Source organism: Purpureocillium lilacinum (genome assembly GCF_023168085.1).
Source record: "Purpureocillium lilacinum CBS 284.36 DNA, scaffold_5, whole genome shotgun sequence".
Lineage (NCBI taxonomy): Eukaryota > Fungi > Ascomycota > Sordariomycetes > Hypocreales > Ophiocordycipitaceae > Purpureocillium > Purpureocillium lilacinum.
In genome coordinates, this window is record NW_027072115.1 from 1,941,318 (window position 1) to 1,968,256 (window position 26,939).

The 26,939-nt window shown below is 60.2% G+C and overlaps 13 protein-coding genes across 13 annotated transcripts; 8 read left to right on the forward strand and 5 right to left on the reverse strand.

The window, feature by feature from the left end:
* Nucleotides 1-28: 28 nt before the first annotated feature.
* On the forward strand, nucleotides 29-1,555 carry PLICBS_007170 (type I protein arginine N-methyltransferase Rmt1; the record flags this gene model as incomplete). Its single annotated transcript, XM_018320583.2, has 6 exons — nucleotides 29-114; nucleotides 269-282; nucleotides 367-386; nucleotides 501-610; nucleotides 684-1,015; nucleotides 1,077-1,555. The coding sequence occupies 6 exons, from the start codon at nucleotides 29-31 to the stop codon at nucleotides 1,553-1,555; spliced, it is 1,041 nt and encodes a 346-aa protein (XP_018180480.1).
* A 1,084-nt stretch (nucleotides 1,556-2,639) lies between these two features.
* Nucleotides 2,640-4,311, reverse strand: PLICBS_007171 (phosphoacetylglucosamine Mutase; the record flags this gene model as incomplete). The annotated part of the gene is made up of 2 exons (XM_018320584.2): nucleotides 2,640-3,497; nucleotides 3,553-4,311. 2 exons carry the CDS (start codon nucleotides 4,309-4,311, stop codon nucleotides 2,640-2,642), a joined length of 1,617 nt encoding a protein of 538 aa, XP_018180481.1.
* Nucleotides 4,312-6,458: 2,147 nt separating this feature from the next.
* PLICBS_007172 (uncharacterized protein) lies at nucleotides 6,459-7,066 on the forward strand (the record flags this gene model as incomplete). The annotated part of the gene is made up of 2 exons (XM_018320586.2): nucleotides 6,459-6,464; nucleotides 6,704-7,066. 2 exons carry the CDS (start codon nucleotides 6,459-6,461, stop codon nucleotides 7,064-7,066), a joined length of 369 nt encoding a protein of 122 aa, XP_018180483.1.
* A 574-nt stretch (nucleotides 7,067-7,640) lies between these two features.
* PLICBS_007173 (crossover junction endonuclease mus81) lies at nucleotides 7,641-9,410 on the forward strand (the record flags this gene model as incomplete). Its single annotated transcript, XM_018320587.2, has 1 exon — nucleotides 7,641-9,410. The coding sequence occupies one exon, from the start codon at nucleotides 7,641-7,643 to the stop codon at nucleotides 9,408-9,410; it is 1,770 nt and encodes a 589-aa protein (XP_018180484.2).
* A 183-nt stretch (nucleotides 9,411-9,593) lies between these two features.
* On the reverse strand, nucleotides 9,594-11,976 carry PLICBS_007174 (riboflavin synthase alpha chain; the record flags this gene model as incomplete). Its single annotated transcript, XM_065601123.1, has 3 exons — nucleotides 9,594-10,261; nucleotides 11,506-11,851; nucleotides 11,929-11,976. The coding sequence occupies 3 exons, from the start codon at nucleotides 11,974-11,976 to the stop codon at nucleotides 9,594-9,596; spliced, it is 1,062 nt and encodes a 353-aa protein (XP_065457195.1).
* Nucleotides 11,977-13,444: 1,468 nt separating this feature from the next.
* Nucleotides 13,445-14,596, forward strand: PLICBS_007175 (uncharacterized protein; the record flags this gene model as incomplete). Its single annotated transcript, XM_018320589.2, has 1 exon — nucleotides 13,445-14,596. The coding sequence occupies one exon, from the start codon at nucleotides 13,445-13,447 to the stop codon at nucleotides 14,594-14,596; it is 1,152 nt and encodes a 383-aa protein (XP_018180486.2).
* A 318-nt stretch (nucleotides 14,597-14,914) lies between these two features.
* Nucleotides 14,915-15,678, reverse strand: PLICBS_007176 (uncharacterized protein; the record flags this gene model as incomplete). Its single annotated transcript, XM_018320590.2, has 2 exons — nucleotides 14,915-15,543; nucleotides 15,612-15,678. The coding sequence occupies 2 exons, from the start codon at nucleotides 15,676-15,678 to the stop codon at nucleotides 14,915-14,917; spliced, it is 696 nt and encodes a 231-aa protein (XP_018180487.1).
* Nucleotides 15,679-16,073: 395 nt separating this feature from the next.
* On the forward strand, nucleotides 16,074-18,210 carry PLICBS_007177 (pumilio domain member 6; the record flags this gene model as incomplete). Its single annotated transcript, XM_018320591.2, has 2 exons — nucleotides 16,074-16,320; nucleotides 16,385-18,210. 2 exons carry the CDS (start codon nucleotides 16,074-16,076, stop codon nucleotides 18,208-18,210), a joined length of 2,073 nt encoding a protein of 690 aa, XP_018180488.2.
* A 1,859-nt stretch (nucleotides 18,211-20,069) lies between these two features.
* PLICBS_007178 (uncharacterized protein) lies at nucleotides 20,070-21,019 on the forward strand (the record flags this gene model as incomplete). Its single annotated transcript, XM_018320593.2, has 2 exons — nucleotides 20,070-20,937; nucleotides 21,003-21,019. The coding sequence occupies 2 exons, from the start codon at nucleotides 20,070-20,072 to the stop codon at nucleotides 21,017-21,019; spliced, it is 885 nt and encodes a 294-aa protein (XP_018180490.2).
* Nucleotides 21,020-22,017: 998 nt separating this feature from the next.
* On the reverse strand, nucleotides 22,018-22,655 carry PLICBS_007179 (RNA polymerase B; the record flags this gene model as incomplete). The annotated part of the gene is made up of 3 exons (XM_018320594.1): nucleotides 22,018-22,139; nucleotides 22,242-22,369; nucleotides 22,477-22,655. 3 exons carry the CDS (start codon nucleotides 22,653-22,655, stop codon nucleotides 22,018-22,020), a joined length of 429 nt encoding a protein of 142 aa, XP_018180491.1.
* A 906-nt stretch (nucleotides 22,656-23,561) lies between these two features.
* PLICBS_007180 (uncharacterized protein) lies at nucleotides 23,562-24,167 on the forward strand (the record flags this gene model as incomplete). Its single annotated transcript, XM_018320595.2, has 2 exons — nucleotides 23,562-23,764; nucleotides 23,819-24,167. The coding sequence occupies 2 exons, from the start codon at nucleotides 23,562-23,564 to the stop codon at nucleotides 24,165-24,167; spliced, it is 552 nt and encodes a 183-aa protein (XP_018180492.2).
* A 167-nt stretch (nucleotides 24,168-24,334) lies between these two features.
* Nucleotides 24,335-25,281, reverse strand: PLICBS_007181 (uncharacterized protein; the record flags this gene model as incomplete). Its single annotated transcript, XM_018320596.2, has 2 exons — nucleotides 24,335-24,916; nucleotides 24,991-25,281. The coding sequence occupies 2 exons, from the start codon at nucleotides 25,279-25,281 to the stop codon at nucleotides 24,335-24,337; spliced, it is 873 nt and encodes a 290-aa protein (XP_018180493.2).
* A 532-nt stretch (nucleotides 25,282-25,813) lies between these two features.
* Nucleotides 25,814-26,744, forward strand: PLICBS_007182 (uncharacterized protein; the record flags this gene model as incomplete). The annotated part of the gene is made up of 4 exons (XM_065601124.1): nucleotides 25,814-26,012; nucleotides 26,079-26,358; nucleotides 26,418-26,475; nucleotides 26,667-26,744. 4 exons carry the CDS (start codon nucleotides 25,814-25,816, stop codon nucleotides 26,742-26,744), a joined length of 615 nt encoding a protein of 204 aa, XP_065457196.1.
* Nucleotides 26,745-26,939: the final 195 nt, after the last annotated feature.

Genomic DNA, 26,939 nt, shown 5'->3' on the forward strand with positions numbered 1-26,939 from the left:
TTCGCACCGGCGCCAACAACCACCCATCATGAGCAACGGCGACAAGATGGAGGTCGAAATGGCCGAGCAGAAGATGAATGAGCTCGCGCACAGCGAGCAGCACTACTTCAAGAGGTATGTCTGCACCCTCAGCGGGGACTGAGCTCCTCCCCCTTGTTGTCTTGGAGGTTGCATACGATGCGCCGATGTGTCGTTGGCGACATGAACCCAGCGCTACAGGATGCAGTGAGAGCAAGTTTTGGCTGACCGCTGGATTGAAATACTACAGCTACGACCACCATGGTACGATTACCCTCGACAGAGAAATCAGAGACGCCCTCTTTTGCTTGGACTCTTGCTGACCATAGTTGTTTTGCCATCGGGCAGGCATCCACGAGGAAATGCTGGTAAGTTTGCGCGCGCCCGCTGCCCCGCCCCCGCGATGCACCTTCCGGCCTCACGAGACCGTGCAGCGCCTGCGACAAGGCGACAGCAGAGACTGACGCTGTACCCCTGCGCAGAAAGACGAGGTCCGCACGCGGTCGTACATGAACGCCATCCTCCAGAACAAGCACCTCTTCAAGGACAAGGTCGTCCTCGACGTCGGATGCGGCACCGCCATCCTGTCCATGTACGTTTTCCCGCACGCGCACTTTGCCGCCCGACACAACAGCCCGAAGCGGCCTAACATAATTGACCCATAGGTTCGCCGTCAAGGCCGGCGCGAAGCACGTCATTGGCGTCGACATGTCGTCCATCATCTTCAAGGCGCGCGAGATCGTCAAGGCCAACGGCCTGTCGGACAAGATCACCCTCATCCAGGGCAAGATGGAGGAGGTCAAGCTGCCCTTCCCCAAGGTCGACATCATCATCTCGGAGTGGATGGGCTACTTCCTGCTCTACGAATCCATGCTCGACACCGTCCTGTACGCCCGCGACACCTACCTCGAGAAGGACGGCCTCATCTTCCCCGACAAGGCCACCATCTTCTTTGCCGGCATTGAGGATGGCGACTACAAGGAGGAGAAGATTGGATGTAAGTCAAGTTCCTATTTGCGTCTCTGTCCGTTCCCCGCGCGCTGACACGGCCGACCCAGTCTGGGACAACGTCTACGGCTTCGACTACACGCCCCTCAAGGAGACGGCCCTGTCCGAGCCTCTCGTCGACACCGTCGACCTGAAGACGGTTGTTACGGACCCGACGTCGGTCCTGACCCTCGATCTCTACACCTGCACCACTGCCGACCTCGCCTTTACCACCCCTTTCAAGCTGTCGGTCAAGCGCGACGACTTCATCCACGCCCTGGTCTCGTGGTTTGATATCGACTTCACCGCGTGCCACAAGCCCATCCGCTTCTCGACCGGCCCCCACACCAAGTACACCCACTGGAAGCAGACCGTCTTCTACTTCAAGGACGTCCTCACCGTCCAGGAGGGTGAGGAGATCACCTGCAAGCTCCTCGTCAAGCCCAATGACAAGAACCGCCGCGACCTCGACATCGAGGTCGACTACGAGCTCGAGACGGACGACGCCACCCGGACCAGCGCCGGCAAGTGCACCTACCGCATGTGCTAATTGGGTAGCGCGCGGCACGACATTTTGGGATTATCTCTGGTTCAAGACTTTGAAGTCTCGGAAGGCGAAGAAGGCATGTCAAGGACGAAATGAGTCCAGGGACGGGAAGGACGATGATGGGTTAGTGACCCAGGGAGGAGAGAGGAGCTGGGATTGTTGCATTTTTCTCCATGGTTTTCCATTGATAGAGGCGCTTTTCTGTTGGGTCTGTAATGACGGCATCAAGGGGTATAAAAAACACGCGACGAGACAAAAAGCCAGCGGGGATGGGCTGGGTCGAAACGAGGCGGAACGACGGCACGTCGCGGTTGCTGACGAAAGGCGACCGGCGGCGTGTCGGGGGTGATACCAGATACCAGTCTATAGACCACCACCTATCCATCTACGACGTTTTCTCCAACTGTCCGTTTCCGCGTTGCTAATTGCTGCTCCTAGTTGAGATAATCTGGCTGCCGGCGCCGGGCTTGGCTAGCTTGCTTTATAACGAACGACAAGTGGATAGTACTATACGCTATACGTTTGAGACTCATGCCAATCACCAATATAAGGTGTTTGTATTCAAAGCGGAAAGAAAAGACTTTCCAGCCGCCTCAGCTAGTAAAATATGCAGTCTAACTATCTCCGAGCAAAAAAGAGCCCACCCCGCAGGACTTTTTCTTCCGCCGGGAGCTTTTTCGCAATATGGTGGTATGAGAGCAGTGGTGGGTGAGTGTGGTGAAGAATCGAGAGGAGGAAGATGATGGTCTGAATATGCCAACGAAGCGCGCCCCCGAGTCCACCTGTCTGTCTGTCTGTCCATGCCGACCGAGCCGTCTTGTCGCCGTAGCCTCTGACCCGTAGTCTTCCCTTTTTAGACTGCTGCTTGCTCACAGCTCGTCATGCGTCTCTTCTCTTCTTCACCGTTTTGTTTCAGGTTTCCTGCATGTCCTTCCACGTGTCTTCACGCTCACGGGCGTGGAGAGACACGCAGCGCCTCCGCCTGGCCGATGCCCTTTACTCAGCGCTTCCGCCAGTCGTGGTACAGCTGCACAAGGTCGTCGCGCGCCGCCGGAGCGTCGTCCACCTCGCGCCACAACTAGTCGTTCTACGAGCCGAACTGCTTGACGATCTGAGCGACCTTGTTCGCCAACTCGTCGGCCTCGGAGCGGGTCGCCGCCTCGGCGTACACGCGGCAGGCGTTCTCGGTGCCGCTAGCCCGTGCAAAGGAGCGGGCGCTCGAGTATTTCCTCACGACCTGGTCGATCTCGTCCTGGGCGCCCGGCGGGTGGCTGAGGCGGCGCTCGGCGTCGGTGGCCTGGAAGAGGTCCTTGTCGCCCACCTCGACGCGAACCAGGCGGTTCGGCAGGTCCGTGTACGTCATGGCCCAGTCCTTGAGGGACCATCCCTTGTGGGCGAGGATGACCTCGACCATGAGCATGTCGGTGATGGCGTCGCCGACCGTCTGGTTGATGAGGTCACCGACGGCAGCCAGCGTCTCAAGGGCATCTTTTTGCGCGGGTGACTGGGGCTCCTTCTCACGGAAGGTGCGCATCGCCTCCTGGGAGAAGACGACGGTGCCGTGGCCGTTGGCCTCGAAGTACACGCCAATGTCGAACTGGCAGGCGGCGTGGTGCAGGTGCTTGACGCCGGTCGGGGTGAACACGACGGGGAGCTGCAGGTGCTTCTCGATGTACGTCGTGCTGGCGCCGTTGGCATATGCGGTCTGGACAACGCCGATGCGCAGGTCGTCCTCGAGGCCAGCTGAGCGGACAAGGTCCCCGATGAAGGAGGCGTTGAGAGACGAGATGCGGTCGCCGTCGAGCATGAAGAAGCCGGTGTCAGGGTCGACCCAGTAGTACATGAGGCGGTCAGCGTCGCCGTCGAAGGAGCAGCAACGCAGGCCGGGGACGGGCTTCGGGTTCTGGGGGGCTCGCTGCTTGGTCTTGACGTAGTCGGCACCGCACTGGCTCGGTCAGCACGGTCACTTTGGGAAGGAACTGGGGATCAGCGGGGCATACCTCGAGGTTGAGCACCTCGGGTCGGAGGACGTCATCGTTGACAACCTTGACATCGAAGCCGGTGACGTCCTTGGGAATGACCTTGAGCATCTCGGAAAACTTGGGCCCGCCAACGCCGTTGGCGCAGTCGACCTGCAGCTGGCCCTGGACCTTTCTGCCCCGCAAGGCGCGGACAAAGGCGTCAGAGAACTTTTGGTAGTAGCCGGCCTCGCTCGTCTGGCCGTACGACTTGGGAGTGCCCTCGGTGTTGACGCAGCGCGTCAGGTAGTGGAGCTGAGGAGTGGTGAGGATCTTGTAGTCGGTGTGCTCGATGCCAGTGGCGTCGAGGGCGGCGGCGAGGGCGACGACCAGGCCATGGCCCGAAGGACGGGTGTCGCGGCCGTAGACGACGCGGCCGGGGGCGTTGAGATCGATGCCGAGCTGGGCGGCCAGGGCCTTGTAGTCCTCGAGCAGCTTCTGGTCGGAGGGGGCGTTGACGAGGCGGGTCGCAAAGGCCTCCCAGTCCTGCTCGAGCATCTCGCCCATGGGGTCGACGATCTTGACGCCATTGTCGGCGGCAGGGTTGTGGCTGGCGGTGATCATGACACCAATGGCCTGGCCGTTGAGCTTGCGGCTGCGGAGGCCGGCGAGGAGGCCGACGCGGAAGGAGACGACGGGGAGGAGGTCGGCCTTCATGCGGAAGCCGGCGGTGCCATACTTGTACGTCTGGCCGGGGACGATGGCGTACTTGGCCGAGGCGGCGAGCAGCTTGTCATCCATGGCGACGGATGCTTGCAGTGTCGGTAGGATGTGAAGTTGTGGCGGCGACGACGACGACGAATGATGACGGCGACGAAAGGAATCGTGTGCGTGTAAGCCGGGTGGTCGTTGAGGGCTTTTAACGTCTAACGGGGGGGCAAGCGGGAGGAAGGAAGCTCAGCTCAGCTCAGCTCAGCTCGGTCCAGCCAGGGGCGATGGGGCAGCACTAGCAGAGACAGTCGACTAGGTGGTCCGCCTCGCTTTGTCTGGATTTATAATTAGAACGCGATGCGATGAGGAAGAGGAGGAGGAGGTAGAAGAAGCAGAAAGGCGGCGAGGAGGGGAAGGTGTGGAGGAGAAGAGAGGTCGAGTAGTACTTTGGCAGATGCAAGTCGATGGGCAGATGCAGCGGCGGGAGGGGCGGCGGCCTCGTGGCCCTGGAAACGAAGGGGGGAGGGGCATCCCTCACCTGGTGGGTAGGTTGTGATGCAGTGGAGGGTCCCGTCTGCTGGCGCTCGCTGGTGGGATGGATGGAGGGGCTTTGCTACGGACCCCACGCAAGGAACACTGGGCTTCCAGGCGGCGCGCTCTCACGTCACTCTTGGGGGCCCCTGGCCCGCGATACGAACCCCGCCATCAATGAACGTCGGGTGCCTGCCCGCCCAACAGCCCTAACAGCCCCTCTGGTGCTGCCGACTGCGCACCGCCGCCCTGTCGTCGGCGTCGGTGGAGGCGGCCAACAGCGGGGCACACCGTATCCAAAGCCGGGCAGGGTACTCCATACTCCGTACAGCGCCGTACCGTGTTGTTGTAACGATGCGTACCAGAAGCTTTCCTCCCCTCCCCCACGTCCCTGCCCACGGCCAGCAAGCAACCCCCCTCCCCCCCGACCGCCCTTTTGCCGTCGCGGCCAGGGGCCAGCCAAACCGAGACGGTGACCGCTCTTCACCGGCAGGTCGAGCCAGCCTCCTGCAGCGCCGTTGGATCCATGGATGCCTCGATTCGGACGGAGATGCAGCTCCGCGGACGGCACCGTCGGCAGGGTGCCAGAAGAACGGTGAGACGCTTTATGCACTCGTGCATCCATACAACACAGGCTGTACATTTTACCTGATGCTGTCACCATCGCCCGGCTCCCAATTGACGCCAGGGGCAGGCGAGTCGGTAGATGATAGATGCAGATACGTAACCGCTGCTACTCCGTACGACGGCTCGTCGTACTTGAATGTTCCATAGGTTGCTGCGCTGGCCGAGTTGGCCGACGCCCCACCGCTTTGTGCCCCACTGGACGTGCAAGTCCGATCCATGGAACTGGAGCTGAAGCCCTCGAGGGACGGGACCTCGTACTGTCTGCAGGGCAGCATCAATGACCCCCCTGGGGCACGTGTTTTGGCGCTGTAAAATGTACAGTAGTCGGGGTGCCCACCTTAACCTAACACGCAGCTGTGCTCGGGGCGGACGTGTTGCTTCTGCATCAGGTAAGACGGGTGTGTTGCGATATCAGCCCGAGCGAGGCCGAATCAAAAGACCTTTTCCATCGAAATTCAATGCAACGGCACATCTCCGCGCTACAAGATCACCGTCCCCAGGCAACCAAGAATTTACTTCTCAAGGAAGTCCACAGACCTCACGTTCAATCGTCCATCCAAAGTCATCAGACTTCCAATGGGCCTACCCAAGATGTCCGGGGCAGTGCTGAGAGACGGCAGTATTGAATGAAGAGACGACGGCTTATATGGCAGTGCTGGTCCGTGGACGGCAAAGGAGCAGGCCCCAGGCCGCAGCCCCGCGCTCTCTTGTAATCATGAGCCTCGGTCTATCTTCCTCGGCTGAATGTATGAGAAGCTCACGGCTGCCAAGTTGAACCTAGAGAGAGGCTTCTTCGGAAGGCCTGGAAGTATCTGGGTGGTCGCGCGAGGATAATGGCCAACCTCTGGACTCGACTAACGTCCCGCACCAACAGGACTCCAGGAGTCTCGGGGTTCACGATGGCGCCCGGCAGAGGCAGCTTTGGTCGAACAAATCCATCCAATGGCAGTCTTCGGACCGACATTTCCGCTCAATCCGAAAAGCTCGCCACACGGCTCTAGCCGTGGATTGGCGCACTTGGGCCATTGTCCAGAACTGCCGAAAGTTTGAGGCTTGGTTGACACTGTGACACCACAGCAATGACTGTCGATTTGGCAGTGCCCTATGCTGTGTTGGATTGTGTCCCGGCCTTAACAGAGCTCTCACTCTGGTCATGGATCTCTCTTATGCTACAAATTGTTAACAACCGGCTTTGTAGTTCTCCGGTCCATCGACAACGGGGACTCCTCGTCGGCCGCAACAGGCTGCAAGACAAGGCGCGTCCTCTGCAGAGTGGTGGAACGACTGCGGTACCCGTGAGCTTTCACTGACAAGAGACTCTTAGGGCTTTTACATTGCTCCGACGGTCTTCCTCGACGTTGCCGAAGACGCCGAGATTATCCGTCAAGAGATTTTCGGCCCTGTGGCAATCATCAACAGGTTCGAATCGGAGGAGGAGGTGCTCAGGCTCGCAAACGATACTCCGTATGGCCTCATGGCGGGCGTCTTCACAAAAGACGTGACGCGGGCGATGCGTCTTGCTGCGGAGCTGGACAGCGCCATGGTCGGCGTCAACGCCGTCAGCACCAGCTTCTTGCAGACGCCTTTTGGTGGCACGAAGCAGAGTGGCATCGGTCGGGAAAATGGAATCCATGCCATCCGGTCGTACACCGAGCCCAAGACAGTCTTTATCAACATGAATGCGTAACGTGTGAAATTCGAAACCAGTTTTCCCGTGCTTTTTTGCAAGCGGAACTGAGATATTCTTCGAGGTTCATAGTGTCTGGTAGTTGAGAATTTGGGCTATACTATCCAAGTTTGCCTTGCAGTTACTACAGACAACGTTTACAAGCCCCAGGGCGGTTGAGCTTGGGGTGATCGGGCTCCGTAGGTTGGCAGATGACTCCCGCACCCCCAGGTAAGCCTGCCCGAGTTCCACCTAGGGAGTAGGGACCAGCGCCATCGCTGGGCGGTGCCTGTAGCGGCGTGGAACGCCTGCAGTCTGGGTGTTAATGTCCCCACTGTGGCACGTGTTTTCGTGCTGTAGCGCCAGCGCCGTCCTTGCCAAACACGTCACCGCAGCCCAGCCAGACGCGACTTCATTCACGCCTCACTTCTTGCTTCTGTGCTGCGTGTGCGGCACCGTCATTTCAATTTTGGTTTTCCTTTGCTCAATACTTTGGACTCGCTGCGATTTGCCCAGCACCCTGCCGCATGGAGTTGCGACTGTGGCTGGCACCAGACCAGACGCCGAGCTTGCACCCTCATTGACCGACGTCGTCATGCCCGACGATGCCAAGTGTGCGAACCCCCAGCTCCTCGCCTGGGTCAAGGAGTGGTACGATGTCGCCCGCGAACGCAACTCCAAGGGCGCGACCGTCTACAGAAACGCCTACGAATCCCTCAAGGCATGCCCCCTCGTCTTCCAGCACCCCGCCGAGCTCCAGCAGCTCAAGGGCTTCGGCCCGAAACTGTGCGAGCGGCTCACGGCGCAACTCCAGAAGCACTGCCAGCAGCATGGACAGCCCATGCCCGAGCACCCTCAGGTTAGGAAGGCTGCCGAACGGGCGCAGCAGGCCGAGGACGAGGACGCTGCAGGAGAAGGCGCCGGCAAGAAGAAGAAGAAGACGGCCAGGAAGCCCAAGCCATACGTCCCGGCCTTTCGGTCCGGAGCCTACGCCCTCGTGCTCGGACTGTCCACCCAACCCGAGGATTCGAACACGGGCATGACAAAGGCCGAGCTCATCGAGGTGTCCCAGCCACACTGCGACGCGTCCTTTACCGCCCCGCCCGATCCCACAAAGTTCTACACTGCCTGGAACTCGATGAAGACGTTGGTCCAGAAGGAGCTCGTTTATGAGAGGGGCGTGCCATTGAAGCGATATGCGCTGACTGACGACGGCTGGGACGTGGCGAAGCGCATCAAGGATACGCGCGAGTGGCAGTGTGAGAACAAAGGCGACGACGCGACGCGACCAGCCTCGACGCATGTTCCGGATCCGCAGCCCGGACCAGCGCCTCGTCTTGAGTCTCCACCTCCACAAGCAGAACTGCCACGGGAACAGCCCTCGCCGTACCAAAATGTCGTTGCCGAGGGTCCCCTCGTCGCCGGAGACGGATCGCTTCCTGACTTTACCCCTGTTCGTCTAAGCCCCGGCTCATTCACCGTCCATCTTGTCCTGGATGTTCGCGAGGTCCGGGCCAAGACCGACCGCGACTACATGCAGGACGAGCTGGCCAAGCAGGGCGTCAAGCCCATTATGAGGAGCCTAGCGGTGGGCGATGCTCAGTGGATCGCCAAGCTCCATGATCCGGACCTGCTGGCCAGGCACGGCGCGGAGGGGGACGAGATTGTCCTGGACTGGATCGTCGAGAGAAAACGCCTCGACGACTTGATTGGCAGCATCAAGGATGGTCGCTTCCATGAGCAGAAATTCCGGCTCAGGCGATCTGGGGTGAAAAAGGTCATTTACATCATCGAGGACATTTCGATCGACCCAGCCACGTTGCAAAGGTACGAAGAGTCGGTCCAGTCGGCCATTGCATCCACGCAAGTGGTCAATGGCTACTTTGTCAAGCGGACGGCAAAGATGGACGATACCATCAAGTATTTGGCCAAGTTGACGGGGATGCTCAAGAGGGACTATGAGAGGAAGACGCTCAACGTCATCCCCACCCATGTCTTGACGGCGCAAAACTACCTGCCCCTGCTGAGCAGGCTGCGGGAAAGGGATCCCTTGCTTGGCTATTACATCAGCTATCCCGCTTTTGCGTCGCTGGCGTCCAAGTCGGAGATGATGACGCTCAGGGACGTGTTCCTCAAGATGCTCATGACCACACGCGGCGTGACGGGCGAGCGTGCGCTTGAGATACAAAAGAGATGGAAGACGCCGCACGCGTTCGTCAAGGCGTTTGAGGCATGCGGGTCGGGCGAGCTGGGCAGGAAGAGGAAACGGGAGCTCGTATCGACGGAGCTTGACCATCTAGTCGGCCGGACCAAGATCAGCAAGCAGCTGGGGCAGAAGATTGCCGAGGTCTGGGGGGATGCTTGAACGGTGCAGCTGTTCGACCGTTGGATGGCGTAAGATGGAAGTCTGGGAAGATGCTTGAACGGTGCAGATGTTCAACGGCTTTATGGCTTGAGATGAGATTATATGATACCCAATACATGAACAAGACATGGCGCGACGCTGCTCTTATTTTGCACATTTCTTTTTCTCAATTAGACCCAATGCTCACGCCTTGGCGCCCATGCCCTGCGCGACGATGCGCTCGACCATCTTCTCCAACAGCGGCATGGCGGCGCTGCCCTCGACGCCGAGGATGCCGAGCAGCGACTTCTCGGCGTACTTGGCCATCATGTCGACCTCGATGTTGACGGTGTCGCCCTGCTTCTTCTGGGCGAGGACGACGCGCTCCTGGGAGTAGGCGATGAGCATGATCTCGAAGAAGCCCTCTGCGTCGTCGACCTTTGTGATGGTTAGGCTGGTGCCGTCGATGGCGATGAAGCCCTTGTAGATGATGTACCGCAGGGTGGCGCGGTCGCGGGGGCGGAAGCGGAAAGTGAGGGCGTTGCCGTCGGGTGTGACGGAGAGGATCTCAGCGATGGAGTCGACGTGGCCCTGGACGAAGTGGCCGCCCATGCGGGTGTCGGCGCGGACAGCGCGCTCGAGGTTGACGCGGCTGGCCTCCTTGAGGTCGCCGAGGTTGGTGACGCGGAGGGTCTCGGGGGCGACGCCGACCTTGAAGGACGAGGGGGTGAAGGAGGTGACGGTGAGGCAGCAGCCGTTGATGGCGATGGAGTCGCCCTCGTGGCAGTCCTTGAGGAGCTCGGAGCCGTGCGGGATGGAGAAGGTGATGGTGGTGCCGCCGGTGGCGTCGTTGGTGTCGAGGTGGGAGACGACTGCAGAAGTCAGCGTTTTGGACGAGCAGTGACCAGAGCAAGGCGATGATGAGTCAAGGAATGGTGGTGAAGGTAAAGGTGATGGTGGTGGGGGTGGGGGTGGTGGACTTGCCCCCAACGTCCTCGACGATGCCGGTGAACATGGTGGTGGTGGCTGCGGCGGCAACTGGGTCTGCGTGGACGGTGTTGCGGAGGCGACTCAGGGAGAAGTGGTGATGCTGCTGGTGGTGAGGAGGATGGCGATGAGTCTGCCGGGTGAGGGCGGCCGGGATGTGAAGATGAGAGGACCTGCAAAGTGGGGGGCTTCAGCGTTCTTGTTCGTTCGTTCAAATGACTGATGAGGAGTGAGATGCGGCGCTCGAGTGACGATGAGGAATTTTTGGTTCCGGTTCGGCCTCGGGGTCGCTGCGAGGGTGCGGCGGTCGTACAAGTAATTCATCCGACACCGAAGAGAGCGGGTGCGAGGCTGTGACTTTGACTGCGACGTCGGGATCTCGGTTCTCGGCAGGCAGGGGAAAGGTGAGGCCTGCGGGACCCCGTCGTCGCTACAGGCAATAAATGCGGCACTAGGTAATAACGGCGGCCGCTGACAAGAGCGTTGTAAAAGCCCGCTGCCCAGGGCATCCACTGAGACCACAACGCGCTGGACTTGGCTCGCTGGCCTACCGACAGTCACGTGGCGCTGAGAATAGTGACTGGTGGTGCTGTCTAGCGTACGGTACCGCAAATCACTGGCTCAGGTTATGTCGCTTCCCTGAAGAAGCAAGCGCCTGTCAAGTTTTGAAGCACGATATATATTGGAGAGGAAGCGCAAGACAACTCGAAATAGCACCAAAGTTGTAGGTGTGTACCTTGGTAGCTACCAAGCGTTCCGAGGTACTGTGCTCGGCACCCACCTCCACCTAACCAGACGCCTTCGCTGGGTAAGCCGGCCGAAGAGCGCCAAACGCGAGAGCCCTGAGTCCCTGACTCCCTTGTGCTCGCGCGCGCGGCTACGTTGGCATCGCAGGCGCAACACGGGCACTCAGCAAGTGAAGTGGTTCTTGCGGCTGATGGTGACGCTCCACCCGTCCTTGTGAAAAACCCGGAACGACAGGTCCCACCACTTGTTAAGGGAACATCTCTGAAGGCCGAGGGTCGGCACGGCAGTAAGTGCCCACTTGACGTCCTGCCAGGACCTCAGGGTTTGTTCCTTGTTGTTCTACACAGGCACGTATATCGTTAGTTGTCTTCTCGTCTGCCACACTTGGCCATGCGGTCTTGACGGTCAGATGACAGCATCCAGAGGGGGGGCGTCCTCACGTCGTTGCACCACCACACGCCGACGTCCTCCCAGCAGCCGACTTGGAAACACTTGTTCGGCGGTACCGTTACCTTGGTTTTCGTTGTGCTGGCGAAGAACTCTATGTTTTTGGTAAGACTCTCGAAAAAGATGCCCTCAAGTGATCTCGAGGTTGCGTATGCCGAGCAGTCGATTTTCTTATAGTCGGAGAGTGGTGGCGGCGACTTGTCTCCGCCCCGTGGCTCGAGGCCACCACCGGTTAGACCCAAGGATTCGCTGTCACTCGTGGGGGCGGCAAGGCCGAGGACCTGATTAAGTTGAAGTCGCTCGTCGTTAGCGAATGTGGTGGCTCGGGGGAAGAGAGGCGAGGGCGGCGGTGCCTTACCTTCCCGGCGAGGGCTACGGATAGGGCGAGACCCGCGGCGAATTTCATGGTTGTAGCCTGTAGCGTGTGCGCTTCGATGGTATGGTTCCGGAGACCTTGGCCAGCATTCTCGTCTAGACAAGGGGAATCCCCTGTGCGAGTTATATATGCTGCTTTTACTTTACTGAGTGCGAGGCGCGAGAGGGCAAACAGCTGCCCCCATGAAACTCATGGTGCAGTCAGCCAGCGGCGCGTATTAGTCTGACGTAGCCTCTCCTGGTTTGAACCGCCGCGAGTCTCCAAAGCGGGCTCGTGCTGTATACACTGTCGTCTTTTGTTAGTGTCTGATACGGCCTGTGCTGCGGACTGGTACAGGCGCGGACGCTCAGCCTCACAGCGCACCAACGTTTCGTGCCATGGCAGTCACCTTGCTGCTGCTGCTGACGCGCGGCAACTTCATCGCGGTGGTGCGCCCGAGGTCAATTGACGTCTAGTCATTGATGTCCCGTGCTCGCTACTCCTGTGAGCGAATGTCGAAGCAACAATATGTTCTGAGGACGTACCTCGGGTATTGCCGTGCGCGGCGTTGGATCGCATTGGGAGGCATGGCGCGTGCTTGATCTTGTTTCAAAGGGGGGCGAGAAAGCTTGGACAGGACTTTATATAGCAGAAGAGCCAAAACGGGCAGGCTTGGATAGTTGACTGCTTGGTCTGCTCTGAGTTTCTCCAGGGGCCAGACCTCATCGAGTCATCATGCCACGATTTGGGGCTTCATGAATTCATGACCCATCGCCCGGCTGCACTGCAGCCCGTGCTCTGACCTAGAGTTCCCCAAGAGTTCGTCCCTGCAAGCGCTCGCTGCGTCGCAGCCTTCTCGTGCTACCCGAAAATAACTGCTGCATAGGCTTCATTCATTTCTGTGTCTGTAGCTGCCAGCTCCAAACACTGACCGGGATGGCGACGCGAGAGTCAATTGCATAACAAAAGTTCAACACACCGGTGATAACCCTGTCGGCTAACAGAAACATGCTCAGGGTTTTCATAATCGAACGTGCCCCTCTTGATGCGGACGAGCCAAACTCGTTGAGGCATCCTTAATATTCCATCGTAGCCACCTGGATGTTGTTGCGAAACTTGTCGCTTCCATTTCCTGACACCAGAGACGAAGTAGGTTACAAACTAACGCTGGCGGCAACAGTGTGATGGCCCGCCTCATATGAGAGTCTTCCCCGCCCCCACTAACCAACCTGGAAGCCCCCCAGGGCCCTATGCGAGAACCGCCAGGGGCCTAGGCAGCTGGCGGTCTGGCCTTATCGATAAAAGCACCCCAGCCCAAAATTTTCGACGGCGCTCCGTGTATAGCGACCGGCCCAGCTGCTCCATTGCCGCAATCTACCATTTCATCCTCGTCCTCATCCCAAGAACCACAACACTTCATCCACCTCACAAATACCCGCACACACTCGAGAGAGTAGTCAATCGCATCGATCGTCTCAACAGCAGGTGGACCGACCTCCTCACACACGCACACTCCGAGATGGCGCCGAGTCGGCCCAGCGACAAAAAGGAGCCCAGCCCCGGCGCGATCCTCACCGACGCCGAGACACAGCTCGACGTCGGCAATCTCGACGAGGCCATAGTCCTCGCCACCCGAGCGCTCGAGGCGACCGGCTCCGGCGGCGACTTTGAGCTGCGCGCCCTCAACCTGCTGGGCATCCTGCACGTCGAGTCGGGCGACGTTGACGAGGCGCGGTCCTTCTTCGAACGCGCCGTCAAGCTCGACGAGGATGGCATGGTCGACGAAAAGGTCGGCGGAGGGCCCGAAAAGTTCTTGCTCCTGGCGCAGCTCAGCGAAGATGGCGGCCAGGACAGCGTTCGGTGGTTCGAGCGCGGCGCCGCGACCCTGCGGAAACAGATCCAGGCCCTGTCCGACCTGCCGTCCCGGACGCCGACCCAGCAGGCCAGCCTCGACGAGAAGCAGAACAAGCTGGGAGGCGTGCTGTGCGCCGTCGCCGAGGTGTACATGACCGACTTATCGTGGGAGGAGGACGCCGAGCAGCGCTGCGAAGCCCTCATCACCGAGGCTATGCTGATCGCCCCTGGCTCCCCCGAGACGTGGCAGACGGTCGCCAATGTGCGCATCTCGCAGACGCGCGTCGACGAGGCGAAAGGCGCGCTGCGACGCAGCCTCGAGCTGTGGCAGGACCTGCCGCCCGAGCACCCCCTGGTCCCCGAGTTTCCCACGCGAGTCGGCCTGGCGCGGCTGCTGCTCGAGACGGAGATGGAGGACGAGGCGCTGAGCGTTCTGGAGCGTCTAGTCACAGACGACGACCACAGCGTCGAAGCGTGGTACCTCGGCGGCTGGGGCCTGTACATTGCAGGCGAGAAGCAGCGCGAGGGTGGAGCCAAGCCGGCGGCCGCGCCCAACGGCGATGCAGGCGACGCCAAGGAGCAGAAGGGAGAAGAGTGGAAGTCGACGTGGTCCACGTCGCGCAAGTGGCTCGTACGATGCCTCAAGCTGTACGCCATGCTCGAGTACGAGGACGAGCGGCTGGGCGAGCACGCCGTGGAGCTGTTCAACTCCATCAACAAGGAGCTGGGAGAGCTCCCCGAGGGCGAGGAGGACAATTGGGACGACAGTGGCGACGAAGACGGCGAGGATGACGAGGACGAGGAGATGCAGGGCTGAGCGACACACCTTTAGGGTGTGAACGGGATTGATGACGGCATTAGACGGCGTTGGGGTACAACTACGACAAAAAGGTGGCACGCTTCACTGGACGGATATCAAAGCCGTTGGCATGTAGATTCTGGATTTAATCGGCTTCGAATCTGAAGCTGTATATACGCAGAGCGTCTCTTGGCCTTGCGTCCGTATATGAGATATCTCGCTCTACAGTCAAGCCACTGGCCGTGATGGCGGACCCGAAAGGCCAAAATGTTAGGACAGAAAATGCCATCCTGATCTGTCCAACTCCTTGATATGCGCCCCCGCCCCGTCTGCAGCTCAGGCCGCCTCGACCTGAAGCTTTTCCATGCCCTCTGTCGGCATGCCGTCTTCCTCCTCGGCATCCTCATCAACCTTGCCGGCGAGGCCACGCTCCCAGAGCTGCCTCCCTGTCAGCTTGACGGGTTCCTTGATCTTTGCCTTCTTCAACTCCGCGAGGCGCTCCTCCTCTTCACGCTGCTCCTTCTCGGCCATCTCGCGGAGAAAGTCCTCGCGCCACTTGAGGAAGGTCTCGGGGGTGACAGGGGTGCCGTGGAACTTCTTGTTCTCCTCGCGCTCGGCGGCGAGGAGCTCCTCCTCCTTGACCTTGGCGGCGGCGTCGCGGCGGTCCTGAATGAGCTGCTCGGCGGCTTCCTTGAGGGTGGAGACGAGGGTGAAGACCATGGCCATGCCGAGGTTCTCCTGGATAGTGTCGGTGAGACCCGCGAGGAGTTGCTCGCGGTCGTCGGCGACGCTGAAGGCCGGGTGCGTGGCGGCGTTGGGCGGCGCGATCATGTCGAGGTGCGGCGCCGAGTCCGGGTAGTCGGCCGGGTAGCGGACCTGCAGGAAGAACTGCGGGGGTTCTTGGTCGGGGGCGTCATTGGGGGGGTCTAACGTGACGGATATCCTGTACTCGGTCTCGGATATGTCTGTCGCGGAGCAGGTCAGCGATGCTCGAGCAAGCCGCCGCCGCGCCACGAGGACCGGGGGAACTGACCTGTGATTTCGTCGGGGAAAATGGACTCGAGCACCTCGCGCTCTTCCACCTGCTCTTCGCGGCCCATCTTGAAGGTTTGGCAAGACCGATTGCCAGACGGACAAGATAGGATTTGGACGTGGAAATGTGCTCGACGGTTGTCCGCGATGAGGCCTGTTCCAACTTCTGCTACCTTACTTAGCCAGGCGCCACAGCGAACGTGGGGAGTCTGGCAGTCTGGCGCGCAGGGACGCCATGGCGGGGTCCCGGCGACGCCCAAACAGGCCTAGTCGGCGTTGACCGCTCGGCAGTAAATGGACGGGGCCAAAAAATTTTGGGATTCGCAGGCCGCAGAATTGGTTGCCGGCGCAATTGGCGGCCCTCTGTCTCGCCTGAGAAACGTCTGCGACGAGGCACTCTCATTGTCCATCCACAAGACACCCACACCACCGTACAACAGCAAACGGCGGTTCGACGACAAACATGGCCTCCAAAGACGCCAAGGTCGGCGAGAAGAGAAAGTCCTCGTCCGGGACCAAGGCCAAGGCGGACGGCAAGGCCAAGAAGCCCCGGATGGACGACTCCAAGCCGCCCAAGCGACCGGCCAAGGAGGAGGCGGACGACTTTGAGAGCTTCTCCGACGAGGACGAGGATGGCGGCGTCAAGCTCGACGGCAAGTCGGGCAATGCGCCCAAGGCCGGCGGCGACAAGGCTGGTGCCTTTGATCGATGTACGTTTTGCGCCCCAGCGTCAACCCACGACTCAACAGCACCAGCTAACACACTTCCTCACAGCCGGCATGACGTCTCGCGAATCGCACGCAAAGCAGAAGCAGCTGGCCCAGGAACGCAAGGCCGCCAAGCCCCTCGCCGACGAAGTCCACCGCACCAAGAAGATCTGGGAGCGCCTGAGGAGAAAGTCGCACGTGCCCAAGGACGAGCGCCAGAAGCTCGTCGAGGAGCTCTTCACCATCATCACCGGCCGCTGCAAGGACTTTGTGCTCAAGCACGACGCCGTCCGGGCGGTCCAGACGGCCATCAAGTACTCGACGCCCGAGCAGCGCAAGCAAATCGCCCACGAGCTCGAGGGCAGCTACGCCCAGCTCGCCGAGAGCCGCTACGCCAAGTTCCTCATCGGCAAGCTCCTGGTGCAAAACGACGACGAGATCCGCGACCTGGTCATTCCCAACTTCTACGGCAAGGTCCGCAAGCTCATCAACCACGCCGAGGCGTCCTGGATCCTCGACGACATCTACCGGACGGTGGCCACCAAGGAGCAAAAGGCGAGCCTGCTGCGCGAGTGGTACGGCCCGGAGTTTTCTCTGCGCGAGTTGACCAAGGACACGACGCCCACGGCCGACCTCAAGGAGATTCTCACCAAGGAGCCCAGCAAGCGCGGACCCATCATGAAGAGCTTGGTGGACATGATCAACACCCTGATCCAGAAGAAGATGACGGGCTTCACCATGCTGCACGACGCCATGTTCCAATACTACTCCAATACTACGCCCGGGACCGAGGAGTTTACCGAGTTCATTGAGCTCATCAAGGGCGACGAGGGCGGCGACCTGTTGAAGAACATGGCGTTCACCAAGTCTGGAGCGCGCCTGTCGTGCCTGCTGCTCGCGCACGGAACGTCCAAGGACCGAAAACAGCTGCTCAAGACGTACAAGGACACGCTTGTTCTCATGGCCGGCGACACCTACGCCCACCTCGTCATCCTGACTGCCTTCGACGTCATCGACGACACCAAGCTCGTTGCCAAGTCAGTCTTCCCCGAGCTGCTCGGCGACAAGGAAGACGAGGTTGTGCAAAACGTCGTCGGTGCGGTCAACAACCCCAACGCGAGGTTGACGCTGCTCTACCTGTTTGAGGGACTCTCCAAGTCTCTATTCCCCGCCAGCCACTCCTTTGACTGGGAGATTCTGCAGGAGGTACACGAGATCCGAAAGACGACAAGTAAGAAGGATGATGATGTGCGCCGCAAGGAGCTCATCACCGCTTTTGCTCCTCAGCTGCTGTCGGTGATCGCCGCCGGGTCATCAGAGCTGACGTCGACGGCCTTCGGTTGCCAGTTCGTCGCCGACGTCCTTCTCTCCGAGGTGGAGGGCAAGGAGGCGGCGCTCGAAGCCATCGCGCAATCTGCCAAGGGCGACCCCAAGGAGGAGCCGGCGGAGGACGAGTTGGCTGCGCCCCCACACATCTCGCGGACGCCGTTCGGCGGGCGCATGCTCAAGTCCCTGATCCAGGGAGGTCGGTTCGACAAGGCGGCCGGCAAGGTCGTGCAGGTCGAGCCGCCGCTGGAGTTTGCCAACTACCTGTACCCTGTCATCAAGGACTACGTGGTGGACTGGGCCACGGGCCCGAGCTCGTTCGTCGTCGTCGCCATGGTGGAGGCGGCCGACTTTGGCGAGTCGGGCGAGCTGAAGAAGACGCTCAAGAAGAACAAGAAGGCCCTGGAGAAGGCGGCCACGGAGATGACGCCAGAGCAGGCCGCGGCCAAGGAGGCCAAGGCGGAGAAGACGGACAAGGCGGACAAGGGCGGCAAGAAGGGCAACAAGAAGAAGACGGAGGCGCCGGTAGGCAATGCTGGCAGCAAGATTCTGCTCGAGAAGCTGTAAGACTGGCTTGGGACTCTGTTTTACGGTGGGTTGTGATATAGAGAGAGAAGCATGTGCAGAGACACATCTATTTGAGCATCAATGAAACGGCGTCTCGGGTTTTCACAAATAGCATGGTCTGCTTGAGTCCTCTTCGGTGGTTTGTGTCTGTGTTTCGACGGCCCGTCTCGGCGTTCCGTCTAGATGGAACGTTTCGCTGCGCGTCGCACAGAAGGACGTTCGTTCGCTGCTCCCGTTTCCGCTGCCCCTCTCCCTTTTTGATCCATATTTGTTTGCTACGTTTTACATGGTGCTCGGGTCATGACACGGTGGGTTGCTCCTCTCCTCAATGCGCCCTTTCGCTCGCCCTGACTAGCATAGCACTCCTGGCGATTCGACCTTGGGTGAGGTGCGCAGGTTAGCCTGCAGGCGAGTGGCCGCTGGTGTCGAGTAGCAACGGCAAGTTGGTCCTCGCTACAATATCTTTCGATTGGTATACAGCCAAAGGAGCAGCAACACCACATGTACGGAGTAACTGAGTCGAGAACTAGCTCCGCACCAGAGAAACTCCATCATACCGAGGAGGACCCCGTTTCGGCCGCAACGAACGTGCCATGTTGCTGCTCTTCCTTATCCATGTCGAGTCAGTCAGGCTGCGGGTACGGATTAGAAGGAAGGGAGGGAGGGAGGAAAGAAGATGCAGGTATCCGGCTATAACTCGCTTGCGGCACGACTACAACCTGTCTGTCCATGCGCTGCTACGATATGGGAGCAGCAGAGCTGTACACAGCGCAGCACAGCACGGGCGGTAGGGCGGGCGTCTTTTGAAGGCGACGAGATGAGGGCGGGGAGATACGACGGATGGCACGACGTTCGCAATGAATGCCCAGTGAGAAGGTAGGTAGGTAGGCAGACGGGCAAGCAAGCTGTTGGCCGAACTGGACTGGACTGGATGGGGAGGAGGAGATCGGTCCGACGCAACGCCTGTCCCGGCGTCGCACACTGAGCAGAGCATCGCACACCGAGGAAGAGGGAGAGGGCTTCGTGCGGTCGAACGGATTGAAAGTCCTTGGCTCGCGCAATGCCACCACCGGTGAGCAGCTGGCTGGCTGGCTGGCTAGTTGTCCTGCTCTCAGACGCACCCTGTTCACCTCACCTCGCCTCACCTCAACTCAGCCCAGCCCCAGCCGACAAACATAACCCTGCCTCCTCTCGTTCCCTTCTCCTCATCCCATCTCCAGCTCATCTGCGACTCCTCATCGCACCGCTTCACCGCCCCCCTCGCTCAAACCGACGAACCCCCCCCCCCCCCTTTTTTTTTTTTTCTCTGGGTCAGTGCGAAGGCCCCCGTTCTCTGTGCCGACGACCTTGCCCCCTCCTCGCCCCTTTTCGCCGCTGCTCAAAGCTGGTGGCAGGAGAGCATCTAGACAGTCGGTCTGTCTGGCACGTTGGCAGCTTCGGCGGGCGGCCTGGCGGGTAACAAGGGGGGGTATGCGGTAAAGTCGACGGCCACGGCTGGGCGAGGTTGGTTTCTGTTCAGACTGCTGGCCGTGTGCCCGCGCCGCCGAGTGCCCGACAGCTGCGAACACCTCCCTAGGGCGCTGCCAGGTGTGCCGCACGCCTTATCTCTGCGCAGCTGTGCGGAACTTGCCTCCTCTTGTCCTTATTCTTCACCTTCTTCGGTGCCTATCCTGTTGGTCTTCTTGTCCTCCACACCACACCACCACAACATCACCACGCTCCCCCTCTCTCTGCCTCGCTTCTCCCCACGCTCCTTCTCTCACCCTGCAAGCCGACTGCAAGGCTCCTCATCATCACCATCGTCCAGCCAAGGCAAACATACCTTCGTTCCAGCTCCGCGACGGCGCAACAGCTAAGCCATGGACCCAGCCAGCAAGGCGCTCGCCCCGCGCGCCGCCGACGGCGCGACCTGTCCCAAGGGCACCTCGTTCTACAAGTGCGACGGCAACGACTTCTCCGGCTGCTGCTCTGTCGACCCGTGCGACCTGCGAACCTGCCCGGACGGCGGCGACGAAGCCACGGCGTCGGCTCCCGTCACGTTGCCGAACCTCCTGACCAGTACCACCACCAAGTCGACCACCAAGCACACCTCCAAGACGACCAAGAAGAGCACGAGCACCGAGGAGGCATCGTCCACTTCTTCGGCGGCCGCGAAAGGCACTCCCACGAGCACAATCACGGCGCCGACGTCGAAGCGCACAGACTCGGGCATCACGCACACCATTCCCAACTCGTCGGTCGTTACCGTGACGCGCCACACCACAATCTTCTCCGAGGCGCCCTCTTCGACTCAGATTCCGTCTTCGACCGAGACTCTGCTTTTTAGTGAACCTCCTTCCTTCACCACGCTGCCCGCCGACCAGTCCACGGGCATCGCATACGACACCACGACCGCCACACCCGCCGCGAGCTCGTCTCCGCCCGCGGCCGACGGCACAGCTGGCAGTGTCTCCTCCGGAACGATCGTCGCCGTGTCCGTGGGCGGCGCCGCTTGTGCAGCCATCATCATTGTCCTCATATGGGGCATGCTCCAGCGGCGGCGCAAACAGAGACTCCTTGGCGAGGCGCAGACTCCCCCCGACTTCGTCCTGAGCGTGGCGAGCAGCGGCCATGGACCCAGCCGAGACGACGGCTCCGCGGCTGAGAAGTACGCGCGCCCGTCCCAGCACATGCCTTCCCACGCGATGGGCAGGCCAGCCAACGCCGATCCCTTTGCCCCGTTTGGAGGTGAATCACCTAGCGTTGAGCCCTCGAGGCTCACCGTCCCCCGTTCCACTCATATTAACACCCAGCGTCGCAGGAAGGGTAGACCGCCCGCGAAACCGACACCCATCAGGACCCGGCGAATACGAGATGAGCGGTATCGCCGTTTCTTCGCCCGTCGAGATGGACGGCAGAGGCGCCGCACCCGCCGAACTGCCAGCCGAACTGCCCGCCGAGCCCGCCACACCGATGTCGCCCGCGAGAACCCGCCACGCAGTTGGTGGCGCCGCGCGACCGCATTCATATCATCCATATTCACCCGGCTGCGTGCCAAACTCGCCCGCAAAAGACCCGCGCGCCAACCTCAGCTCGATCAGAACGGAGAGCGGACGCGCTGGGTACGTCAACCAGTGGGACCAGTGGCGCGCCCTCGGTACAGGTGGTTCCGGGTGTGGAAACGGCAGAGCATCCGATACTGCAGGAGACGGACGGTCGTGAAACAGTGGTCGCGTCGGAGGGCACTTGCTTGAGCTATGACTGAGCTGAAATCCCCTGGTTCCTGTAATCCAATGCAGGAGTTGAGTGGCTTCGACGAGGAGATGTCAAGGGCTGGTGGGCAGCCGCAGACAAATCGGCCGCCTAGTCATGTAAGCTTGATATCAAAGAGACAAGACAGAGATGGGGAACCGAGAGGGAGACACGGGGAATCGCAAAACGAGCCCAAACACTGGCCAACATTCCCATTTTCCAATTTATTGGGGGGTATTCTCGCTTTTTCTCGTACTCGATGTGCGGCAACCCCAGTCTTTCTCCGCGCTGTACGAAAGATAAAAATCACAAGACAAAAAAAAAGAGAAACCACTCCCTTGTGTCGTTTGTCCGTGCGCCCTGAAATGCAAGTGCCCGAGTCCGCAATCCTATAGAGAGCCAGAAGCCCACGGCAGGCCGGCGTCGTCAAGCCGCGGCCTTCTCTCATTTTGCGCGCCCTAGTTTATCCCCATGTTCTTTTTCATCTGAACAACCGATTCTGTGTAATTGTGACAGGTCCAAGAAGGAAACGAGGTGGTGGAAGACTATATAGATAGCTTCGGAGAGAGCGTCCGATCATCGGTTCTGGAGCTTCGAGATCTCGTCGAGCAGGTCTTGCAGATCCTCGTCCTTGATCTTGTCTTGCAACGACGGGATCAGCGTCTTGGCCTCGTCGGCGTTTTCGCAGCACAAGGATCCTAGGCGGATGTTTGTTAGCCATCCGCATCCTACGAGGTGCCATGCCTCTCCACCCTCGTTCTGCTCAAGGAGAAATGACAACGCCGCAAAGGAAAACTCACCGAGCTGCGCGCGCTCAAACTTGGCCAGGTCTTTGTGAGAGCTCAGCAGCCGCTCCACAGCCTCGACGTTTTCCTTTTGCGTGAAGCGTGCAAAGTGATCCAGGTAGTTGAGCGTCTGGTTCAACATCCTGCGCGAGTCAAAGCAGTCAGCCCAAGTCCTCCGCGTCAACCCCCAGCTTCCCTCGATCCATGGCCGGAAGCGTCTCTGCGCAAGAGGAAAAGCAGGCGCACGTACTCGGTCTCGTTGACGTTCTTGCGGTCGTTTCGGCGCTTGGCCACCAGGGCGTTGAGCACGAGCGCCGCCTCGGACAGCGTCAGGGTGTCGACGTTTTGGAACTCGCCCAGGTTCAGGTTCGCCGAGGCCTCCTCCGTGCCGGGAGGGGGCGGCTTCGGGCGCGACATCTTGTTGGACATGCTGGGCGAGTGGAGAGGAGCAGAGAGCGTCTGCCCCTGCGTGCGCGTGCGTGCGTGGCCTCGGCTCTCGTCGCGATTGTCGTCGTCTTCGTCGTGCGTCGTCGTACGCGGTAGGAAGCGCCTTCTTTGCTGCCCAACAGTGGGAATGGGCGCAGAGCCAGCGGCGTGCGATCGGCGGAGGGAGCGCGCCGCGCAAAGTCGAGGCGGTAAAGTTAAAGCGCGGGACGGGCAAAGGGATGGACGGAAGGAGAGAAATGCGTCGACGATGGAGCGAAACGGCGGGCGATGGTGGGATGAGGCTCGAGGTCGGAGGTTGGAGAGTCGCAGCCTGCCTGAGCCGGAGCCCCTGCACAAATGCAATTTAGTGGGGCGGGCGACGGGGCTCCCCAAAAGGCACTGAACGGATGGAACCTGCCCAGGTGGAAAGGTCCATGGATCCCGTCAGGTCAGGTCGCGTGGGGTGGCAGGCGGGCTCACCTCAGCACCCAGATCTCACCAGGCGCTCGCTGTGCCCGCTGAGTCCACTAAGGTAGGTACCTGTCCACACTGTGACTGCCTGAGCTCCTGCACCACCTCAGGCTACTGAGCGCTCGCAGACTGACAACGTACTCGCTCACTCACTCACCTCGCTTCGCTCAACCCCCGACGTCAAGGCATCCCATCAACGGCCGCGACGCCCTGCGCCTGGCAAACCTCCCGTCTGCCCGTCATCGCGCCAGGTCTTGCGTGCCGTACATCGCAGACAGCAAAGGCCCCGCTGCACCTCACACGTTGTGTCTCACGGGTCCATGGTTCACCCTCAGTGACAGGGGAAGCCTCACAAGGGGCAGCGGCATCTCGCGACTCGGGTCGGATTCGAGCTCGCAACGTTGATGGAGGCCGATTGACGGCTCACAACTCGACGCCATGTATGTACCGATCACTTGTTCTCCCCTCTCTCCCTCCTCATGGTCGCCGCGTCTGACAGAGCCCCCCGCATCAAGGACCGTCTTCGCCCTCATCATCATCAACAAGGCCGGCGGCTTAATCTACAACAAGACCTTTCACGATGCCGGCCTGCAAAAGATTAGCACAAACGACTACCTCGTCCTCGCGGGCACCTTTCACGGGTACGTCTCGAGCGCCAAGCATCATCGCCCAACGGCGTACTGACCTCCCAGCAGCGTCCACGCCATCACAGCCCGCCTCAACCCCGTCAAGCAGGCGCCCCTCCCGCCGACGCACCCGCCCGGCGCCAACATGCTCCCCAGCCGCCCCGAGCCGTCGTCGGGCCTCGAGGTGCTCGAGACGGAAAACTTTCGCATGCAGTGCTTCACCACCCTCACCGGCACAAAGTTCCTCCTCTTCACCGATACCACGCAGACAAACGTTGACGTGACGCTGCGGCGCATTTACGACCTCTACTCCGACTACGTCATGAAGAACCCCTTCTACTCGCTTGAGATGCCTGTGCGTTGCGACTTTTTTGATCGCAAGTTGTTGTCGTATATTAGAGAGATAAACAACCGGTAATAGAACGCGGTTCAGCACTCATCACAACAGGCGTCATCGAACATGTCTTACGACTCCAGGTGGCATGTCAGGTGGTCGTCATGGCATACTGTATATCTATCTCCCTTGGTGAAGTGCTCCCGCCATCTATTGTACAGCTAGATGCAACTCTGTCGCAGTGGTCTGCCTTACGTCGTGTCCATCTTGTCGCCGCCATCCTTCTTGTCCCCGTTCTGCGCGCCGCTGCCGCTGCCGCTACCGCCGGCCTCGTCCTCTTCCTTGACGCCCTCCAACGACGCCTTCTTGGCCGCCTCTTCCTCCTCCCGTGCCCGCTTCTCCTGGCGCGCCTTCTCTTCCTCCATGCTCATGCGCAGGGCCAGCGCCAGCTCGGGCTCCAGCGCCGGGTCGAAGCCGAACTCGAATTCCTCACCGCCGCCGCCAGAGCCGCCAGCGCCGCCGGCACCAGAGGCATTCTCGCCCAGAAGGATCGGCGTCGCGACGAGCTGGTCGCTAAGTAGCTTGCTGCTCGGCGGGATGACGACGAGGTGCGAGCCCTCGCTGCCCTTGACGGCATCGTTGAAGACCTGCAGCTTCGTCTGCGTGTCGTCGTCATCGAGGTCCCCAAACAGGATAAAGTCGACCGAGATGTTGCCCTTCTTCATCTTCTTGGCGAGCTGTGTGAGCTCTTTCTCGTCCTCCTCGATCGGCGAGCAGATGAAGACTATTATCCGCTGTCGTTGGGATCGGTTCTGGCGGTGCTTGAGGGCGAGCTGGAGAACGTCTGTCAGCATAACCCGTCCATCCGCGGCAGACACTGGGAGAGATCCCGAGGGCGATCACATACCGTGGCCACCTGGATTCCCGTCTTCAGGTGCGACGATCCGCCAATCTTCTTCTTTGTCCGGTGCAGGCCCTCAAGGATCTTGCCCTGCTCGGTGGTGAGCGTCACTAGGACCTCCGGGCCCTTGCCGCCCATGCTCATCAGGCCGACCGACGACTCCGGGTTGCCTTGCGTGATGCTTTGGAAGAGGACGTTGACGGCATCGACTTGTGAGTCGAACCGGGTCGGTTGGTAGTCGCCATTTCTGCTGCTCTCGCTGTTGTCCACGACAACCATCACCGCCTCGAGGACCATCTTGGGCGGTGGTGCTGTGTGCAGTAGGGGTTAGACCGTAGTAATGCGCGGATATCGCAGCGACAGCAAGGGTGCGAGGCGCTTCGTTTCGTTCGGTGCGTTGGACAAGTCGTGGTTGGATGCAGAGTTGGATGCAGAACGAGGCTGGAGCTCGTCGGAGATGCAGGTGGAAGCTCTAACTGCAGTCGTCAGGCGGTTCAGCCTGGTCGGTGTCGTCGCTGTCCGTCCGCTCCAAGCTCCCAAAAGTAGCGGTACAGCAGGCGAAGCGCTGTCATTGGGTAGAAAAAAGTAGCGCTACTTTGCGATTGAAAGTCGCACCGTGCTGCGTCAAGCGCCAAAAGATGGCTTACCTAATATCTCCCTTGCCCCGTTTGTTTACTTTCCGTGGCGGCAGCCACTCATGGCGCGCGCTCAAACCATCCTCATCGAAGCTCCCTCATCTACCACCCGAACTCCAGCATTCAGTCTCATGAATCTCGGTACAAACACACGCAGGACCGAGTCGCATTTGCATCACCAATAGCACTTCATCATGGCTCCCGTACGGCAGAAGAGACGGGACTCTGACCAGTCGACCGCCTCGTCGAGGCCGCCAGGCGCGACGGGAGGTAGCAAGGTGCCGCTCAAGGCGAGCCCTTCGACACCGCAACACCGGAGTCCGATCAGGAAACAGAGGAAGGGCATTAGCCTGCATCAGAAGCAGGCTCTGATTGATAATCTGCAGCTCGAAAGTAGGACTCCCGAATTCTACGCCCGCGCGCCCCTACAATCGCGCCCCTGCTAACCGCGTCGCACAGTCACAGAACGCGCTCGCCGATTACGGGCGCAATACAACATCCAAGCACAAGGGCTACGATCGCGGATAGAGATTAGAATCAACCGAATCCCCATGTCTCTGCGCAAGGTCAAGATGGGCGACTTGCTCGTCAAGTACGCCGAGCAGGAGAAGCTGCGGCTTGCTGCGGCGAACCGACCACCACCAGTTCCAGCTAAGGATACTCCTCGCGTGAGCCCACACAAACCTGTACAAAGCACAACACGGCCGCAAGCCGCAGGTCGAGCCTACAACGGGAGAGGGTAAGCTACAACACTATCCTCCAGTGTTCAATATCATGTCGCGCTAACTCAATTTCCAGCAACGCGCTGGCCGGAGACAAGGAAAACGAGCTGGAGAACATGGACCAAAAGCGCCGGGTACGCGCTGCACAGGGAACAGATGCTGGCCACGTCCGCCCGGCCCAAATACTGTCGCCCACTTCCTCAAACTCACGACTCAACCGAGATCGACCAGCCTCCCCGACAAAATCGCAGATTGCTCGACCCGGTTCGCCCCTCAAATCCACCGGGGCCAGTCGCTCTGCTGCCATGACAAGCGTCCTCTCCAGCATGGTGGAGAGGGCAAAGGCGACGCGTCACGGGCGGAAACTCACCACAGCATCAGAAGTCAGCTCGGCCTCAACTAGCACCACTGCAGGGACACGAGGTCGCAAGGCAGCGCCTGCCGCGGCACCGAAAGCTGGCCCTCCATCGAGACCGGCAACCCGCGCTGGCCGCAGAGCTAGCGGCACGAGCGAGACCAGCGAGGCAAGCACGGGCACGGTGGTGAGAAAGACTGGGGCTGGCAGGCCCCCAGCTGCAACCAAGAAGACGACCATGGG